Source organism: Melanerpes formicivorus, unplaced genomic scaffold (assembly GCF_026170545.1).
Source record: "Melanerpes formicivorus ecotype bairdi unplaced genomic scaffold, bMelFor1.0.p_v2 SCAF_43, whole genome shotgun sequence".
Classification (NCBI taxonomy): Eukaryota; Metazoa; Chordata; class Aves; order Piciformes; family Picidae; genus Melanerpes; species Melanerpes formicivorus.
The window spans coordinates 4,079,091-4,099,825 of NW_027142395.1; the positions used below are offsets into that span (position 1 = coordinate 4,079,091).

At 41.4% G+C, this 20,735-nt stretch overlaps 1 protein-coding gene across 2 annotated transcripts in view; it reads left to right on the forward strand.

The window, feature by feature from the left end:
• CAMKMT (calmodulin-lysine N-methyltransferase) overlaps positions 1 to 20,735 on the forward strand; it is a 256,296-nt gene that overhangs the window by 214,814 nt on the left and 20,747 nt on the right. For both annotated transcript variants that reach the window (XR_010989820.1, XM_068158873.1), the window contains exon 8: positions 19,265 to 19,339. Coding sequence is in view for 1 of the 2 variants with exons in the window: in XM_068158873.1 (XP_068014974.1) it covers positions 19,265 to 19,339 (75 nt within the window). In the remaining variant the exon portion in view is untranslated. The remainder of the gene's footprint in view (positions 1 to 19,264; positions 19,340 to 20,735) is intronic.

Consider the following 20,735-nt stretch of genomic DNA (forward strand, 5'->3'; position numbering starts at 1 on the left):
TGAGCCAGGACTGGAGGAAAATGATGGAGAACGGCTTGGCCAGCTCATCTGCCAGCTCTCTCAGCACCCTAGGATGGATCCCATCCAGGTCCCATGGACTTGTGAGTGTCCAAGTGGCTCAGCAGGTCCCAAACCAATTCCTCATGGATTTCCAGGGCACTACACTGCTCCCTGACCCTGTCACCCAGCTCAGGAGGCCACTCGTCCTGAACTCCTGCCTTGCTGTTAAACACTGAGGCAAAGAAGGTGTTCAGGACCTCAGCCTTTTCCTCATCTTCAGTCACAGTGTTCCCCTCCAGGTCCCATAAGGAGTGCAGGTTCTTCTTGTCCTTCTTTTTAGTGTTAATGTATTTGTAAAAATGCTTTTTATTATCTTTCACAGAGGTGGCCAGCTTCAGTTCCAACTGGGCCTTTGCCTCTCTGATTTTATTCCTACATAATCTAACAGCTTCCTTGAGCATACCTCGAGAAGCCTTCCCCTCCTTCCAAAGGTAATACAGCCTCTTTTTTTCCCTTAATTCCTCCAGGAGCTGCTTGCTCACCCAGGCCGGTCGCCTTCCCTGCCGGCTCATCTTTTGGCACATGGGCACTGCCAGTTCCTGTGCCTTCAAGAGCTCCTGTTTGAAGTAGGCCAAACCAGCCTGGACCCCTCGGTTCTTGAGGGCTGCTACCCAGGGAACTTTGCAAATAAGTTTCTTAAACAGGCTGAAGTTTGCCCTCCAAGGTGAAGTCCAAGGTGAAGGTTCTGTTGGTGCTCCTCCCTATCTCCCTGCATATTGAAAACTTCACTATCTCGTGGTCACTGCACCCTAGGCAGCCTCCCACGATCACATCTGCCACCAGCCCTTCTCTATTGGAGAACAGCAGGTCAAGCAGAGCCTGACCCCTGGTAGGCTCACTTAACAGCTGTGTCAGGAAGCAGTCCTCCATGCACTCCAGGAATCTTCTGGACTGCCTCCTCTCTGCTGAATTAAGTTTCCAGCAGATATCTGGCAGGTTGAAGTCACCCACAAGGACAAGATCTGATGATCTTGTGACAGCCTCCAGTTGCTTATAGAATAATTTGTCAGCCTCCTCATCCTGGTTGGGTGGTCTGTAACAGACTCCAACCAGGATGTCAGATTTGTTAGGCTGCCCTCTGATTTTAACCCACAGGCTCTCAATCCCTTCTTTCTCCACCTCAAGTTCTGTGGCAGAGAGTGACTCCCTAATATACAGAACCACCCCCGCCCCTTTTCTCCCTTGCCTGTCTCTCCGAAAGAGCCTGTAACCCCCCAGTGCAGCACTTCAATCGTGCGTGTTATCCCACCATGTTTCTGAGATGGCGACTACATCATAGTCACCCTTGTGCACCAGGACTTGCAGCTCCTCTTGCTTATTGCCCAGGCTGCGTGCATCCGTGTACATGCACTTCAGCTGGGCTCCTGGCTTCTCAATTGTCCCTAATTTGTGCCCTACTCTTTCCTCTGCAGAGGGACTGATTTCCTCACCCACCCCCTTCTGACCTAGTTTAAAGCCCTCCTAATGAGCCCTGCCAACTCTAGTGCTAGGACTGTCTTACCCTTTCTAGATAAATGCACCCCATCAGGACCCAGCAGGTCAGGTGCAGTAAAAGTTGCCCCATGATCAAAGAAACCAAAATTCCGCTGCTGGCACCATCCCCTGAGCCAATTGTTGATGGTATGGGTTCTCCCATTCCTCTCAGTGTACACCCCTGCCTAAAACAGAAGCCTTTGTTCTATAATGAATAGGGGGGGTGGGGGGAATAAAAATGTGGTGTTTTGTAGGGAAGGAAGAATGCAACACTGGTATGCAAAGTGACATTAGGTGACTTCTTTTACATTGAACAGAGCTTACAGGTGAATGAATATGGTGGTAGGGTCACTGAATCTGGAGAAGGCATCTAACATCATTTAAACAATGTCCAGCCTTGCAACTTTCCGCAGTGTCCAGTGCATAGTTACTAGATTCTTTCCATATAAAAGGTAACCCAGGAAAAACCTTTTTCACTAAACTTTCAACTTGTGTCCACTTTTCCACAGCACAGGGAGCAGAACTTATAAGAGTCAGTTTGTGACTGTTCTGGACAATGAAGTCTAGACTTGGAAAACAGGCCAAAATGTGTATATCCCAAAAAGGCACAATCATCAGCCAAGAGATAAATTACTTAGATATATACAAAATATAGTAAATGACCACTTAGTTCTCTGACAACTCAAGTAAAAGTAAAGTTACTGTACTAAAAAGAACTGTACTAAGAGTAAAAGAGTAAAAAAGAGTAAGAGTTAAAAAAGTTACTGTGCTAAAAGTAAAATTACTGTACTAAAAGTACAGTAATGTAAGCCAAACTGGCATTTTTCATATTATGTCATAATCAATATTTAGTAAACAGTTTATTTCAGCAGTGGATATACAATTCTATTTTATTTTTACCTTGCATTAGTAGAATAGAATAAAATAGAATAGAATAGGTTGGAAAAGACCTTTGAGATCAAGTCCAACCTATCACCCAACACTATCTAATCAACTAAACCATGCAACCAAGCACCCCATTCAGTCCCCTCTTAAACACCTCCAGTGATGGTGACTCCACCACCTCCCCTGGGCAGCACATTCCAATGGACAATCTCTCTTTCTGGGAAGAACTGCTTCCTCACATCCAGCCTAAACCTCCCCTGGTACAGCTTGAGATGGTGTCCTCTTGTTCTAGTGCTGGTTGCCAGGGAGAAGAGACCAGCCCCCATCTGGCTACAACCTCCCTTCACATAGTTGTAGAGAGCAAGAAGGTCTCCCCTGAGCCTCTTCTTCTCCAGGCTAAGCAACCCCAGCTCCCTCAGCCTCATCACACAGGGCTTGTTCAGAATTTCTTGCTTATGCTTACTGGAAACACATACAGCAATGCCCCCGACTTACTGAGAATGACTTGCTATAGTAAGGTGAATTATTAATGCCTTGTATGGGTTTGACCTTTTTTTTTTTAACAGTTCAAAATTTACCCATGAATCACATTGTTTACTTTATAGCTTACAATATGCCTTATCCTGATAGCAGTGTTCGTACCATCAACTGTTTAACATGCATTAATTATATCATTGTATTTAAAATGTCCACCAAAGATTAAATTAGCAGTAACAAAGTCAAGGAATCTCTGCTCTTTTTCTTCTCTTTAAATGTGGAAATCTTCTTGTAGTGGGGGTTTGGGTTGTAGAACTTTAAAAAGTTATTTAGGTTTAGCAAAGAGGAAGGCCTGCAGTATATTCTCAAGATAAAAAACTTGGTCTGTCTTACCTACCAAGGAATTTGTTCTTCCCTCAGATTCCCTGAGTCTGAGAAGATTAAGTCTCTTGAGAACAAAATTTGTACACTTATTTCTGTGATGGGATCTATGAGTTTCACCTGTGGACAAGTCTACCATTTTGCTAAGAGTTGCTTCAGAAGGATTACATTCAACATGAGAGCGTAAACAAGTACATATAACATCAAGTCAATGAGACAAATGCTTGTGGCTTGATTCCCTCTTTGAGTGATTAGTAATAATGTATCATATAATGTTTGTTCATTCTATAGTCAACATTAGAACCCACATCCAAAATGTAGAACCATGTGACCAAAAGTGAAAATTCCTTCTCCTGAAAGTTTAACAAATGTCATCTTATCCAGGGTTTATATCTGCTACGCATTTGCAAGCTTCCAGCAGGAGCAGTGAAGTCATTGTGCCCCTGTGCTCAGCACTGGTTAGGCCACACCTTGAATCCTGTGTCCAGCTCTGGGACCCTCAGTTTAGGAAAGATGTTGAGATGCTGGAACATGTCCAGAGAAGGGCAGCAAAGCTGGGGAGGGGTTTGGAGCACAGCCCTGTGGGGAGAGGCTGAGGGAACTGGGGTTGCTAAGCCTGGAGAAGAGGAGGCTCAAGGGAGACCTCCTTGCTGTCTACAACTATGTGAAGGGAGGTTGTAGCCAGGTGGGGGTTGGTCTCTTCTCCCAGGCAACCAGCACCAGAACAAGAGGATACCATCTTGAGCTGTGCCAGGGGAGGTTTAGGCTGGATGTGAGGAAGAAGTTCTTCCCAGAAAGAGAGATTGTCCATTGGAATGTGCTGCCCAGGGAGGTGGTGGAGTCACCATCACAGGAGGTGTTTAAGAGGGGACTGAATGGGGTGCTTGGTTGCATGGTTTAGTTGATTAGATGGTGTTGGGTGATAGGTTGGACTTGATGATCTCAAAGGTCTTTTCCAACCTGGTTAATTCTATTTGCTTCGATTCAATTTGATTTGATTCGATTCGATTTAACTTGGAAAAAAAGAGAAAAGAAAAAAGTCTTTCTAAAGACTAAATGGTATTCAGTGGAATAGTGGATGAGGTCTCAATGACAGAGCATTGAACTATGTCATCTTGATTCCGTTCACAAATTACCTCTTTGTCTGTAACTGCCATCATGTGAATGTTTTATCTTACTGCAGTGTTCTTCAAATATGCCAGCTTTCTATCCTTACTGATTGTAATAGTCATGTAACAGGTTTCATCAGCACAGGACAGCCTTAATAAAGACTCTCTCTCTGTTTTGATTGATCAGAATTACCTCAGTGTTGATAAATCCATGGGTTTTTTAAAATGTACTTATTAAACTTGTGTTTGTCCGCAATCTTAAGGAGTCCCTTTCTTCCAGCTACTTTTGCAGTCACCTCATGTAACACACTTTCATGATAGCATCTTAGGCAGGGAAGCAGCTGCCAAAAGGGAAATTTCCCATTTCCTCCTGGTTTATTTTGATTACTTTACATACATGTGGGAAGAAACAATGAATGGCCTGTCCATGCCCACTGTGAATTTGTAACTCCCTATCATTGAAAACTCAGGTGGAAACTATTCCACATGTCTGACCATATTTGCCCTGCTCCAGTTTCAATCTTCTAATTTTCAGATGAGGGTGATCTGTGCTCCATTCAAAGAGCACACCCTCAGCAAGTTTGCAGATGACACCAAGCTGCATGGTCCAGTCTATATGGTGGAAGGAAGGGAAGCCATCCAGAGGGACTTTGACAGGTTCAAGAGGTGGGCTTGTGTGAACCTCATGAAGTTTGACAAGACTAAGTGTAAGGTCATGCAAATGGGTAAGGGCAGTCTCAAGCACAAATACAGACTGGGTGACAGGCAAGGAGTGGATTGAGAGTAGCCCTGCAGAGAAGGACTTGGGGGTACTGGTGGATGAAAAGCAGAATATGATTAAGCAATGTGCACTTGCAGCCTAGCAAGCAAATCACATCCTGGGCTGCATCAAGATAAGTGTGGCCAGAAGCTTGAGGGAAATGTTTTTCCCCTCTCTGCCCCATTCTTGTGAGATCCCACCTGGAGTACTGTGTTCACCTCTGGGACCCCCAATATAAGAAGGACATGGATCTGTTCCAGCAAGTCCACCTCACTGCTCATCTCTTGTAAACATGTTGAATAGAACCAGTCTCAGGGGAACCTCACTGATTAGCTCCTTCCATGTGGGAACTGACCACTTAGTACTACCTTGTTCCCTGTCTTTTGTTTGTTTAGCCAGGCCAAGACTCCTTTCCTGTGGCTGTCTACTTTCCTTAAATGTTGTTGGTGAGGGTCTTTGCTAGTAGCCTTTTGGAATCAGAATCATCATGTGTTACCCAGATTATTATCTGAATATTGTTGACACCTTTGAAGAGCTCAAGGTTTATAAAGCAGGACTTCCTTTTGCAGAAGACATCACAAAAGGCTGTTGTGGTGAAATTGTCTTTAATTTCTTCCTCAGTGAACACTGATGCAAGGAGTTAATTTCAACTCTCAGAAATAACATTATCCTCTGTGAGTGCTCATTCTATCCTTAATTATCAGCTGACAGGAAGATTTAGTACAAAAGAAAGAGTACATGCATTTTTGGCCTGCCTAATTAAATTATTTTATTTAATTTTCCATGTTTGTCATAATTTCTTCATTTGGGTGCAACTTCAGATTTTGGAGGACTGACATTTTGTTTCTAATAACCCTCTTTACCAGCTGACTTCCACCAATTTTGAAGCCTCTCCTGTTTGTGTGTTTCACCCAGCTGTGTTGACTTTATAGAGTTGAATTTTACTTTAAATTGCACTGTAGTTTTGTCTGTCCTCTCTATGTAATTAGATAAAAATACATAAAGAGAAAAAATTGAAAAGTTAGTGAGCTTTGTAGAGAAGTTTCTAAGTATTTGGGGAAACAGAGAAAAGGTAAGTGATAGCTAGAAGTGTAGCACTGCATTAATTTAAATAATTCTTACTCAAATCCTTTTATAATGGTCTCCTAAACTACATACTTTTGGTAAAAATAGTCCTCTTGTTCTCTATTATACTGGATAAAAAAAGTGGTAGTGTAGGAATGACTGACATATGAAAAGGCTGTGCTGCCATTCAGCAAAACCTGAAAAGGCTGGAGAGTTGGGCAGAGACCTGCACTTTGGGAGGAATAATCCCATGCACCAGTACAGGTTAGGGGTTGACCTGCTGGAAAGCACGTCTTGGAGAAGGAGTTGGGATTCCTGGTGGATACCAAGTTAACTATGTTAAGCAGTGTATTCTGGTGACCAAGAAGGCCAGTGGTGTCCTGCAGTGCATTAAGAAGAGTGTGACCAGGAGGTTAAGGGTGGTTCTCCTTCTCCTCTACCCTAGTGAGGCCATACCTGGTCCATACTGTGTCCAGTTTTGGGTCCCTTAGATCAAGAGACACAGGGAAGTACTGAAGAGAGTCCAATGAAGGGCTACGAAGACGATTAGGGGACTGAAGCATCTCTCTTACAAGGAGAGGCTGAGAGATCTGCATTTGTTTAGCCTGGAGAAGAGATGACCAAGAGGGAATTTTATCAATGCTTATAAATATCTACAGAACAGCTGCCAAGAGGATGGGGCCAGTCTCTTTTTAGTGGTGCCCAATAACAGGACAAGAGACAATGGGCACAATCTGGTACATGGGAAGTTCCACCTAAACATAAGGAAAAACTTCTTTACTTTGAGGATGATGGAGCACTGGAACACACTGCCCAGAGACACTGTAGAGTCTCCTTCTTTGGAGATTAGATGATCCCAGAGGTCCCTTCCAACTCCTACCATTCTGTGTGATTTTGTGAAAGACTAGAGGGAGATAACTAATCTGAGAAAACTGAAATCTTTCTTCCCAGTGCCTTAAAGGAAAATGCCTGCAAGGTGTTTGGTTTATTCCTGTACTAATCAAAGTTTGGTTTATTCCTGTACTTTTCTGTGTATCCATCTTTTTAGCAAAGTTTTCCATTTTTTCCTAGTTCATGTTGTTACCATTGTGCCTTTGTCTACCCTTCCTTGTCTTTGTTGGCTCTACCTTAATAAGCAATCATCAAGTACCTTATGCACATTTTCAGTAGGTTCTTCCCTTCACAGGTGTTCTCAAGCTAATCTTTGCCACAATGGGAAGCTGGGACAAACTGAACTTTGACAAAATCCTGCTTACAGTGTTATTTTTGTTATTTCAAGTAATTTTCAGTTATTCAAATGTTAACCAAGGATACTAAAATGAGTGGGGTTTAGGAAAGAGGCAGAAGTGGTCTGGAGATGAGAGAACTGAAGAGCTGTATTTACTTATCAAAGAAGTTAAGAAAAAGAAAAATCTTGATCTGAAACTCTCATTTGAGTAAAAAATCTTTAATAGAAGATCTAGTTTATGAATACCTAACTAGATGTGGAAATGGAAGCTAGACAAATTCACTCTAGAAAAAAGTGAGATTTAGCAGAGAGAATGATAATACATTAGAACATCTTTCAATGGGAAGTGGTAATTTCTTAAGCCTTGAATGTGTTTAAATCACGTAGATATCATTCCAAAACAGCTGTACTCATTTCATGAGATGTATGGGCTTGATAGAGAAATTCAGAATCTAGAGCATTTATTGTGATCCCTTCTGCCCTCAGAATGTAAGCACCTGTGAGTTACATCCCCTCTGCTGTTTTTGTCTTCACATTCAGTCCTTCTGGACCTGCCTGGTTCACTTATTTTCTCTTTGTTCTTCTTGTTCCCTTGATAATCCTCCCCATATTCATAGATATTTTGCATAGAGCAAGAAACTGTCTTCCCTCACAGTTTTACACAAAATGGCCTTGTACAATGCTTTCATCCACTGATCCTACCAGTGTTGTTGTGCCATGTGCTGATGCTGTCTTGCATTTTCAAATTAAGTATTTTTTATACCATACCAGTCTGAATTAGAAAATGAGATCCATCGGCTGTGTGCTATGTGAACCTTGCTAAGAGCAGTAACCAATCTACTAAATAAAGGCTGGTTTAGATTTTATTGCCAAAGAGGGAGGGTGCAAAAAGGCAAATTCACAAACACCAGTGGTGTTTTTTAATTAACAATTTTTTGATGCAAGATATTATCACTTCTTTTTTGAAAATATCCCCACTTGTGCTGAATATTGGCTTGTGGTATAGCTACAAAATAGAAAAACTTTATTCTGTAGCAGTTGTGTTTGCATGCAGGGTATTTTTTATGCCCCCCAAAATTGGGTAGCTTTTGCTGTGTAGCAAATGCGTAAGTGTTAAGAGTGTTACTTTTTGAGACAAATCTCTAATATTTCTTTCTGAATTTTAGCAAAATATCACAGTATCACCAAGGTTGGAAGAGACCTCAAAGATCATCAAGGCCAACCTGTCACCACAGACCTCATGACTAAACCATGGCACCAAGTGCATTCTATATGCATATATATGCATATATTCTATATGCATATATATAGCATTCTATAGGCAGCTTAGGGCTGTCTCAAGATCTCCGGACCTTGTTCTCATGGGCAACTTCAACCTGTCTGACATCTGCTGGGATCTCAACACAGCAGAGAGGAGACAGTCTAGGAGGTTATTAGAATGCATGGAGGACAGCTTCTTATCCCAGGTGCTGCGAGAGCCTACCAGGGGCAAGGCTATGCTTGACCTCCTCTTCACCAACAGGGAAGGGCTGGTGGGTGATGTGGTGGTTGGAGGGTGTTTGGGGTCCAGTGACCACGAGATAATTGAATTCTCGGTTTTTGGTCAAGCCAAGAGGGGCAGCAAGAAGACCTCCACTCTGGACTTCCAGAGGGCAGACTTCGGGTTACTCAAGGAACTAATTCAGAGGGCTCCTTGGGATAAAGCCCTTAAAAACAAAGGGGTCCAGGAGAGCTGGACCTACTTCAAGGAAGAATTGTTGGAGGCTCAGGGACAGGCTGTGCCAATGTGCCGGAAGATGAGCCGCCGGGGCAGACAGCCAGCCTGGATGGTTAATGAACTTTTAATGGAACTAAGGGAAAAAAAGAGGGTGTATCACCTTGGGAAGAGAGGGGAGGCAACCCACGGAATGTTTAAGGATGTTGCTAGGTCTTGTAGGAAGAAAATTAGGGGGGTAAAAGCACACTTGGAGCTTAAACTGGCCTCTACTGTGAAGGACAACAAAAAGTCCTTCTATAAATACACTAATAGCAAGAGGAAGGGCAAGGACAACCTCCACTCCTTGGTGGACACGGAGGGGAACATTGTAACAAAGGATGAGGAAAAGGCAGAGATACTTAACACCTTCTTTGCCTCAATTTTTACTAGAAGGGCAGAACGTCTTCCTGACAGCTGGCCTGCAGAGCTGGCAGAAGGAGCCAGTGAGCTGCACAGTTTCCCTATGTTCCATGAGGAGGTGGTTGGAACGCTCCTTAGCAGCTTGGATCCCCACAAGTCCATGGGACCGGATGGGATTCATCCTAGGGTGCTGAGAGAGCTGGCAGATGAGCTGGCCAAGCCACTCTCCATAATTTTCCAGCAGTCCTGGCTCACTGTAGAGGTCCCAGAGGACTGGAAGCTGGCCAACGTTGTGCCCATCCATAAGAAAGGCCGGTTGTATGAGCCAGAGAATTATAGGCCTGTCAGCCTGACCTCAGTGCCAGGCAAGATCATGGAACAGGTCATCCTGAGTGCAATAACACAGCACTTACAGGATGGCCAAGGGATCAGGCCTAGCCAGCATGGATTTAGGAAGGGCAGGTCCTGCCTGACCAACCTGATCTCCTATGATTAGGTGACCCGCCTGGTGGATGTGGGGAGGCCTGTGGATGTAGTCTACCTGGACCTCAGCAAGGCCTTTGACACCATCCCCCATAGCAAACTGCTGGCCAAGCTGTCAGCCCATGGCTTGGACAGGAGCACACTGTGATGGGTTAGGAACTGGCTGGATGGCCGAGCCCAGAGAGTGGTGGTGAATTGTGCCACATCCAGCTGGCAGCCAGTCAGTAGTGGTGTGCCCCAAGGATCAGTGCTGGGCCCTGTGCTCTTTAACATCTTTATTGATGATCTGGATGAGGGCATTGAGTCCGTCAGCAGTAAATTTGCAGATGACACCAAGCTGGGGACAGGAGTTGATCTGCTGGAGGGTAGAGAGGCTCTGCAGAGAGACCTCGACAGGCTGGACAGATGGGCAGAGTCCAACGGCATGAGATTTAACACATCCAAGTGCCGGGTTCTGCACATTGGCCACAACAACCCCATGCAGTGCTACAGGCTGGGGTCAGAGTGGCTGGAGAGCAGCCAGGCAGAGAGGAACCTGGGGGTGCTGGTTGATGGTAGGATGAACATGAGCCTGCAGTGTGCCCAGGAGGCCAGGAGGGCCAATGGCATCCTGGCCTGCATTAATAACAGTGTGGCCAGCAGGAGCAGGGAGGTCATTCTGCCCCTGTACACTGCACTGGTTAGGCCACACCTCGAGTCCTGTGTCCAATTCTGGGCCCCTCAGTTTAGGAAGGATGTGACTTGCTGGAACGAGTCCAGAGAAGAGCAACAAAGTTGGTGAGGGGTTTGAAACACAAGCCCTATGAGGAAAGACTGAGGGAGCTGGGGTTGCTCAGCCTGGAGAAGAGGAGACTCAGGGGTGACCTTATTGCTGTCCACAACTCCCTGAAGGGAGGTTGTAGACAGGTGGATGATGGTCTCTTCTCACAAGCAGCCAGTACCAGAACAAGAGGACACAGTCTCAGGCTGCACCAGGGGAGGTTCAGGTTGGATGTTAGGAAGAAGTTCTATACAGAAAGAGTGATTGCCCATTGGAATGTGCTGCCCAGGGAGGTGGTGGAGTCGCCATCATTGGAGGTGCTCAGGAGGAGACTTGATCGGTTACTTGGTGCCATGGGTTAGCTGTTTGGGTGGGTTGGATTGGTTGATGGGTTGGACACAATGATCTTGAGGGTCTCTTCCAACCTGGTTTGATTTATTCTAATAAAGTTTATTCTAATGTCCAATCCCCTCTTGAACACCTCCAGGGACGGTGAGTCCACCGCCTCCCTGGGCAGCCCATTCCAATGACAAACGACTCTCTCGGTGAAGAACTTTCTCCTCACCTTGAGCCTAAACTTCCCCTGGTGCAGCTTGAGAATATATTGCACAAAAGAAGAGAGAGAAAATATATTCTCAGAATAAGAAATAAGGGAAGCATGTAATTCATGTACATTTTTTAAAGGATTTTTTTTACAGGAAACCTAGTCAGAATCATAGATATCTCAAGTTAGGAGAAACCCATAGATTTCGTCTTTTTTTCTTCTTTTGTATGACCACATTAATGTGATGAAGTTTCATCATTAACTCTTACACCAGGCATCATATAAACATAGGTCAAAAAGGCAGCTTGTGTTAAAGAATCTGTAGTCTAAGACCAGAGACAGAGACAGAGACAGTGAGGAAGGATAACTGTACTCAGCATGACAGAGGTGGAGGCACACAAGCAGCCTAGCTTCTTTTCAGTTTTTGTAGGGGCTAATTTAGAGGAGAGTGTCAAGGATAATGGAGTAAGTTTGTGAATGTTCATAGATAACAGTGGAAGAAAACTGTAAAGGTGCTGCTTGCAAAGTTAAGTGGAAGGTATAGACTGACATTAGGGATGATTAAAAAAGGTCTTGTGCCTTGAATGAGATATAAAAAATAAGGAAGTGAACTGTTACAAAGCATGTTTAAAAAGCAACTTGTGACTTACCTGGAGGAATACAGACAAAGGTGACAAGGTGAGGGTTATAGGCAAGAAAAACAATCTTTGCAGCAGCCTACTAAATAAATATTAATAGGGCAATACTGCATTTTCCAAGAGCAGAGAGAACAATATTGTGATGTAAGATGTAAGTGATGATGACATGGTCAAGAGTTTAAGTTGAGTGGGTGCATAAGAAACTTACTAGAGATGCTATGCAGAAAAAAATAAGCAACATTGAACGGAGCCAAGGTATGCAAATATAGAGGAAGCTAAGTCTAGATTACAGACTGGAATTAATGGTTATGTTTGAAGAGGTCAAGTGGTAAGAGGTTGTACTATAGAGATTATGAGCTTCTCACTCCTGGAGGCTCTGGAAAATACTGAGTTGTGAGTTTGGATACACAGTGTGAATTAGAGAAGTGGGTAGATAGTTTTAATTTTTTGTGGATGAGATAGGCCCAAAGTGAAATTCAGAGGAAGAAGAGGCTGAGATGAAACATCATGAAATTATCAGAAATGTAGGAAAGACTCAAAGATAATCTTTATAAGAGCACATCGAAAGAGCGCAGTAAGAGACTATTTTAAAATGCCAAAAACAAAACAGTGGAATTACAAATTCTTAGGAAGAACAACATTTTACTGAGCTGTAGAGAGAAGAAAGGTCTGGGTGAATGAGGATGAAACGCAGATTTTGAGCCAAGATGAGAAAAATCATCAGTATACTTTGAGGAGAGTGGATAAATGATGTGGAAGTTTCTGAGACCTGCAAGGAGATTGTTAAAAGGAAATGTCCATTGGCAGTTGGAAATACCACCTTATAACTGCTTAGAAATGTGAAAGAAAAGAGACAGGGACTGATGCTGAGTACCTGTGGTTGAAAATCTAAGCTGGGTCCCTTCAAACCAGCTATATGCTGGTACAGAATGAAATAATGGATGAGAATGCAAAGCAAAGAGAAGGTAGGACAGGCAGAGGATGAAAGAAGTTGGAGAAATTAGAATATAATGAGAAAGACAGGGCAGTGATAGTAGGCAAATTTGCAAGATTACTCAGAGGAGTTGTACTGATAGATGTACATACTGCTTCTGTTGCTCAATTAAAATCCATGTTCTTGATCTTTATACAGAACTGAGGACTCTCAAAGAAAGATCAAGGTGTGAAGAAACATCCTGATGATATCTTTTGTTAATGTGTTAATGAACCAACCTGGTTAATGTCATAAAAAAAGTCATATAAATCTCCAGACAAAATCTTTCACCTGAACCTGTACACTTACCAAAGATAATGGGGTTTTGAAGACTGAAGCTTAAATTAAAATATGAAAAGAAGAGGAGGGTAGATAGGGGTTCTTGGTAGCTGTTCATCTGCTAAGTGGGGCAGGTTGTTTTATCTTTACTGAAACTACTAATACATTTTGAAGCAAGTAAGGCCTTTTATTTCTTTTGTCCTTTCATCACACGAACATCTCAGAGGGACTTGGAAATGTTATAACAATCAGAGATTTAATGTGTTTTTACTCATGTAATGTAAGTTAACTGTCTAGACACTCTAGGAAGACAAACACTGAATAACAGAACTTGAGTAATAATAGTTATGAGGAATTTTACATGAGAAATAAAAACCCAGTAAAATCAAGTCTTTTGTTGTAGATTGCACAGATACTTACCAGTGTAAGAAAAAGTGTTGACATTTGTCAGGCTGTCCTCTATAAATTAGAATTACTGTACAAGGGAACTGCAGCCTTTGCTGCATAACTGTCCTGCAACGTATTATATTTTACTGTGGGTTGTTTTTTTCCTTTGAAATACAAGGGAATATTTGAGGGTATGTTGGTAAGACTTAAATTCTCTGTTTTCTTAGTTGATCTTGTGGTTCTGTTATCATTATAATTATTTCTGTCTTGATTTAATCACATTTTCTGGCTTCCTTGTCATTTTGCAAGATAAATCAGAGAGGACAAAAGAAAAAATGTTTTCAAATTAGAATTAGAAATTAGCATTAATCAGCTTGTAAAAGACCATTGAGATCATCAAGTCCAACCTATCACCCAACACCTTCTAATCAACTAAACCATGGCACCAAGTGCCTCATCCAGTCTCCTCTTCCTAAACACCTCCAGTGATGGTGACTCCACCACCTCCCTGAACAGCCCATTCCAATGGACAATCTCTCTTTCTGGGAAGAATTTCTTCCTAACATCCAGCCTAAACCTCTCCTGGTGCAGCTTGAGACTGTGTCCTCTTGTTTGCGTGCTGGTTGCCTGGGAGAAGAGACCAACCCCCACCTGGCTACAACCTCCCTTCAGGTAGTTGTAGACAGCAAGAAGATCTCCCCTGAGCCTCCTCTTCTCCAGGCTAAGCACCCCCAGCTCCCTCAGCTTCTCCTCACAGGGCTGTGCTCCAAACCCCTCCCCAGCTTGGCTGCTCTTCTCTGGACGTGTTCCAGCATCTCAACATCTTTCCTAAACTGAGGGGCCCAGAACTGGACACTGTTTGTGTTCTGTGTTGTTTGGCACCTATTTTTTTAAATGAATTTGTTGCTTTAGAATGGTGTAAGGTTGAGAGCCTAGGAAACTAAAGTATCCGTACATATTTTCTCAAGACTATTTTAATAATACACTTTTTCCCTGACCTGGAAAAGCCACCTCTACATGGGAGAAGTTCATTCTCCACAGCTCATTCAGTCCTTGTCCTTTTTTTTTTTGCCCAGGGAGGTGGTGGAGTCATCATCACTGGAGGTGTTTAGGAAGAGACTTGATGGGGTCCTTGGTGCTATGGTTTAATTGATTAGATGGTGTTGGATGATAGGTTAGACTCAATGATCTCAAAGGTCTCTTCCAACATGGTAAATTCTATTCTATTCTATTCTATTCTATTCTATTCTATTCTATTCTATTCTATTCTATTCTCTACGACTACCATCAAGATTACTGATTATATTAACAGGTTTGTGTTGTGGGTACTTTTCCTCTGAAATCTGGTCAGATTCATTTGATACAGGCCATAAAGCAGTCATTCACAGCCACCAACAGCCACTAACAGCTTGACATAAGAAGTATCTGAACAGTGCAGTAGTATTTTTCCCTCATAATTCATTATTCAATGCTCTTGTAGCCAAAAAAAAGACCATCCCAAACTATTTTATATTTCCAGTGGGTTACAGACCCTTTTCTGCTGAAACTGAGTTGCAAAGAGCTAAATCTGCATGAGTTTAATATGCCGGGACAAAAAAAAATGTCAAAAGTGGGCTTTACAGAGCCTTAAATATGTTGATTGGTGGGGTTTGTTTTGGCTTGGTTTATTTTGTGGTTTTTTTCCTTTATTTAGAAGAAACAAACAAACAAAAAAACCAACAACATTGAAAGTGTGGCTTGGACAAAATTAGAGAGCATTTTACCTACATTTTTCAAATTTACAAACTAATGTCAGCTTTCAGTACTGTAACATCTTCCTTCAAAAGAAAGACAAAAAATATTGTAGCTTTAAACTTCTTGCTGGAAGAAAAGTGACTTTAGGAAAAAAGTGCTTTATGTCCACCAATTTAGCATGACTGGAAAGGGAACAAGAGCAGAATGTTAACAAGGCTTGCCTTTTTTTCATATTGGCAGTCAACACGATCTTGCCAATTTAAAAGCCTTCTTGTAGCATGGCATTTTAAATTTATGTCTAGTTTTCTTAAAGAAAAATTCAAAAAGACTGAGCTCTTCAGTTTTCTGTTCCTAACCCTTTCTGGGTTTCCTAGCAGTGCTTTTCTTTAAATAGAAAGGGAATCAGCCCATACTGCATGGTGCCATTGGTCTGACCACTGTAGTCCAAGAGTCACACCCTCAATAATCACTGAACCAATTGTTACTCCTCACCCACTTACTATATATAGATAATTAAATTTAGTTACTCATAGACACATCTTTACCTTTCTCAATGTTGTTTTGTAGTTATCAGCAGATTTTTTTCTGTACTCAGCACTCATGGATTGTATTACAAGAATCCATATGGCTGGTTAATGGTATTTTTATACATCCTGACTCTGATTCACTACTTTAATTAGCACTAGAATTCAAAATAGCTGATTCTGATTCAGAATCAGGTTGATTCTGACATCAGTGCTAATGCTAGCTGTGAGCAGAATTATTTCTGATTCCCTGGTATTTGGGGGCCTGTCTTATTTGCAAGTGAAAGTGCAGATGTTTGATTGCTGCTCATTCAAATTTGTGGAAGCATTAAACAGATATGGTAGCCCAGAGGTAGCTACCAAAACAGTTTGGGAGTTTACAGCTGGTACTGATCTTCATGTAGCTGTGCCTCCCTTACTAGCCATACTTGCACTTGGCTAAAGATAGCATGGTGATAGATAGATAGATATATCTATATGTATATAAATGTATGTGTGTGTGCATAAATATATTTATACCACTTGTAGCTGCTTCTTTCCCACCAGCATACATACATTCTGAATGAGATGAGAACGATTACTCTTGGTATTTATTTCATAGAAATTAGTCTGCGTGGTTATTTCCACACAAGAATAAAGATTTTCCTGTCCCTTTGAAATCTTGTGTGAAAAATTATTATTGCTTTTGCATAACTATCATGTCTTCAAGAGTGCAACTGTACAGTACTGGAGACCAAGATCAGCCCTGGTGCTACACCAGGAAAATGAAAGAAGACTGGCTTATGGCTGAATGTGGGGCCCTTAGCTCAGTAATTCTAACAGCACACAAGCCAGTCATGTTGCTGCTCATGCTCCTGACAACTTGTCAGTTCCATATTTTGCTCACTGTTATGGTTTCTGAGCTTTTACCAGCCCACACATCTCCTTTGTGCCCACAGTAGGTTTGCACAGAAAATGCTGTGTTTTGGATGCTCAGCCAGAACCTGACATGAGAGAGGTGTGGGATTTTGGCAGGAGGAGGCACCTGTGCTACCTTTAAAACTGCATGTGTGAAGTATAGTAAATATATGGGTTAAAAAAATCATAATTCAAATCCCTTTAGTGGCACCGATCAGATCTCTGTTTCTGTAGCAATGAGAACCAAAGGTGGCCTTTTAAGGCTCACAGTTCATCTACCAATTCCAGTTCTGCTTCAAGATTCTTAAAGTATTAGAGTGCATGCTTTAAACCCACAAAACTTACCTTTACCTAATTTTCACCATTCTAACCTAAGTTTCCACGGAAACAGGGTTGAAAAAGCTGCTGGTAGCCAGCAGGCAGCCAGCAGCTGAGAGTGAGAACTCTCCTTTGTCACTTTCCACTACTGGATGCCTGCTGTGTGCCAGTGTGCAAAGCTACCTCAGCCTCTAAAATCTGGATTACTTTCAATTTGAGGAGGAAAAATTAAATTAATCTACTCTTTTCTCTCTTTAGATTGTCACAGAACATTCCAGGAGGGGAAATCAGCTAATGAGTCCTGATCTGTTCGGTTATGCTGAGTGTGGTAGTTTTAGGCTGTGCCTAGAAAATTTTCCACAGATCTTGGAACAGAAACTAGTAGAATGTAAATAAATCACTATGAAAAGGAAAATAATGATAAGGTCTAAATAATCCCATTGAACAGATAACAAACATAAAAGCTAGTTGTGTACACTAACTTTCTCTTTTCAGCTTCCTCACTCTGGCAGATACTAGCTCTGGCTTCTGCTGGCTTTCCTGACCTTGAACACATTCTTGTTGTGGCTAAGTAACTAACAGCAACTCTCTTCTCTCTCCTTTACTGTGTACAGGGGGATAGGGAAGGGAGCAGAGAGTGGGGAAGCTATTGGTAGCCCCCTGGTTTGTCCAGGGGAGTTCTTGTGGTGTTTATAAATTGTAAACATAGGTAAATATTGTATATTTTGTACATATTCATCTCATGTCATATTTAGATTGTAGTTTTGCTTGTAAATACAGCTTCATTTGCTTCCACTGAGGTGGTCTGGCAATTTTATGTTGAGGGGGTGGGTGGGGTGGAATTTTCAACCCACCATACTGAGCCCCATATAATCAAAGCTTTCCCAATGAACTGGACCTCTCCTTTCATAACTTCCGTGTTTTAAAAGCATTCTCTCTGAAATGTTGTTTCTGTGCACATGCACACACTTATTGTGGAACCTTAATTCTTTACAGCTCTCTAACTATCTGTCTGTGTATTTAACAGCCTTTTTTAATACAGTATAGTCAATGTATAACATTTTCTTTGTTGTCCTGTATACTTAGGGAGCGTTTCTGAATGAGCACATTACAACTGGTCCTCAGTTAAATATTAGGAGTCGGGTGTGAATGGAGATGGCTTTTAACCAGAAGTAGATTATAGCTGCAGGAAGACTAAAGGGTCTGTTTGGTCAAGACTCATACAAAACGGAGATAAGCATGCACAACCTGACGAGATCAGATTAGACCCTTCCCCCACAAGTGCTTTCCCCATAAATATTTATCTACATTCTATTATAAATAACCAGGAAATGAAAAAGAAGGATAGGTTCTTTTCTTAAAAATAGCCTAGAAATAGAAATGCAGCTTCAAGTCTTCGGGGTAATGATATTTTAAGTGCACAGTAAATTCCAATACTAGTTGCTGGGTTTTTAAATGGGAACAAAGTACTGAAATTCTTCATGGCAGCTACATGAATCAGCAGCATTTATAATCAAAAGAGAACTTGATACATGTGTGCATTTTTGTGTGCTGTTGGTGCCTCAGGATTAAATTACTTGCCACCTATGAGAGAATAGCTGTTGACAGAGTCAGTGCTGCTGTATTTTCATGCTTACCTGATGCAACATCACTGGCACTGAAGTTAAGCTTGGCATTTTTTCACCCTGCTCCTACTCCCTCCAGCCCAAGTGAATGCTCACCTCATCAATGAGAAACACAACTGATTTGCCTGATGGATATAATAGAGATCCATGAATTCACATCTATTCTGCAAATTTGAGTTCCATTCAGATTGTCAATACTTGGACTCCACTATCTTATATAGTGGTGTTAAGGTGTAAAAATCTGAAGCCATCCACGCGCCACTAATTCAGAAATACAGTGATCCACTCATCAGAACCTGTGTGAATTGCATCGCTCTCATAAGAAAAAATAGCTCTTCAATTTTTGTATTTTAAACCTTTAAAATGTACAGAATAATGCTTTCTCATTCATCTTTGAAAGTAACAAATGTATACTTTTAAAAACACTTCCATGTAGGAATAATAGTAATACCTCAGAAATCTCAAGATGAAAACATGTAAGTCCTCTTTCAGTTTTTTCCTATTTTTTTTCCTTCTTTTTTTTTTAATTTTTTTTTTCCTTTCTCTAGCATTTTACGATGGGATAATGAGACAGATGTCTCTCAACTGGAAGGACATTTTGACATTGTTATGTGTGCTGACTGGTAAGTACATAAAAATCATAAAACTCATGTTAGAAAAATAGCTTTGCTGCAGTAATTGTACTGTGCTGCTTGCTGATGGCTAAGCAAAGTCAACAAATGAAGCACAAAGCCACCTTAACCTCAACAAATTAATATTCATCTCCATGTGACAGTTATAAGGTAGTCTTCTATCACACAGTAACTTCTACCACATTATTTCCCAAAGATTGATTTTGAGAAGCATTTCCATTTTCTGGAATTGCCTCTGTTTCATGCTTGACGTATCAGTAAATGGACGACTTAGGCAAATTGCAAATAATTATGGCTCAGTGAGGAACAGTCTGGAGAAAAGGGAGTTTATCAACACAAACAGCTCGCTTAGCTTACTTCTTAGGAAAGATCTGACTATTGATATAAGGGGATATATTTTTTTGCTCCTCTGAAAATCTTTCAGAGGAAAATAATATTTTCAAACCTCTTCCCCGCCCCCCCCCAAACCTGTTTCTCTAATCAATTTGACAGCGATATTTGTAGACGTAAGCTTTGTGTTATTTACACAGGCACATGTTAATTTCAGGAGATTTCTTAGTAAAAAGATGAGTACAATACTTAATTTATGAAAAGGTAGGTACATGTTACAATATGACATTGTTTAATAATTTATGCAAATAGATTAGATTATTGAGGCAACCCTTTTCTGATACTGGATTTGCAGAATTGTGCCGTGCTGCATTTGCTGCATGCATTTCTAACTATTTATGGTTTATAAATGGAGATCTGCAAATGGAGACCTGCAAATTTCATTTAGAAGAGTACGCATTTTTAAATTAATCTGTCTTTCCTTCCAAACCAAATGTCCAAACCAGAAAAAGCTGTTCATGTTTTGTTGCACATAACTATTGTCAGAGAACAAATTCTGAAAACAGGGACTCCTCAGACAGCTCAGTTCAGCAGATTTCTGTACCTTACTAAGAAATAGTTAAAGGAAAAAGGCAAAGAGAAGTACAAAGCTGTCATCTTTTAAAACAGTGTTTGGTTTAAGTTCTGATAAAATATTCCTCTAATGCTTTTTTTCTTTGATAATTTGCTATTTCACAAACACTTCTTATTTCAGAAAAGTTCCTGGGATTGTAATGCAGTGGAGAAAATGCGTTTAGTTTTTTTTTTTTCTCTTTTACTAATACCTCTTTGATGACAGAGTGCAATAGTGCTTCATTTCTTGTAGCATTTAATTTCAGAAAAGTTCTTTGTTCCCAAAAAGGACAGAGAAGGGTTTCTAACTAATCGCTGATAATGTGCCTCAGAGATGCATCATCTGATTAAAATAAGGAGCTAAACAACACCATATGATTTCAGCAAGTAATTTAGTAAATGCCTTCCTCACCAAATATTAGAATGGATCTCCAGGTTTCATTGC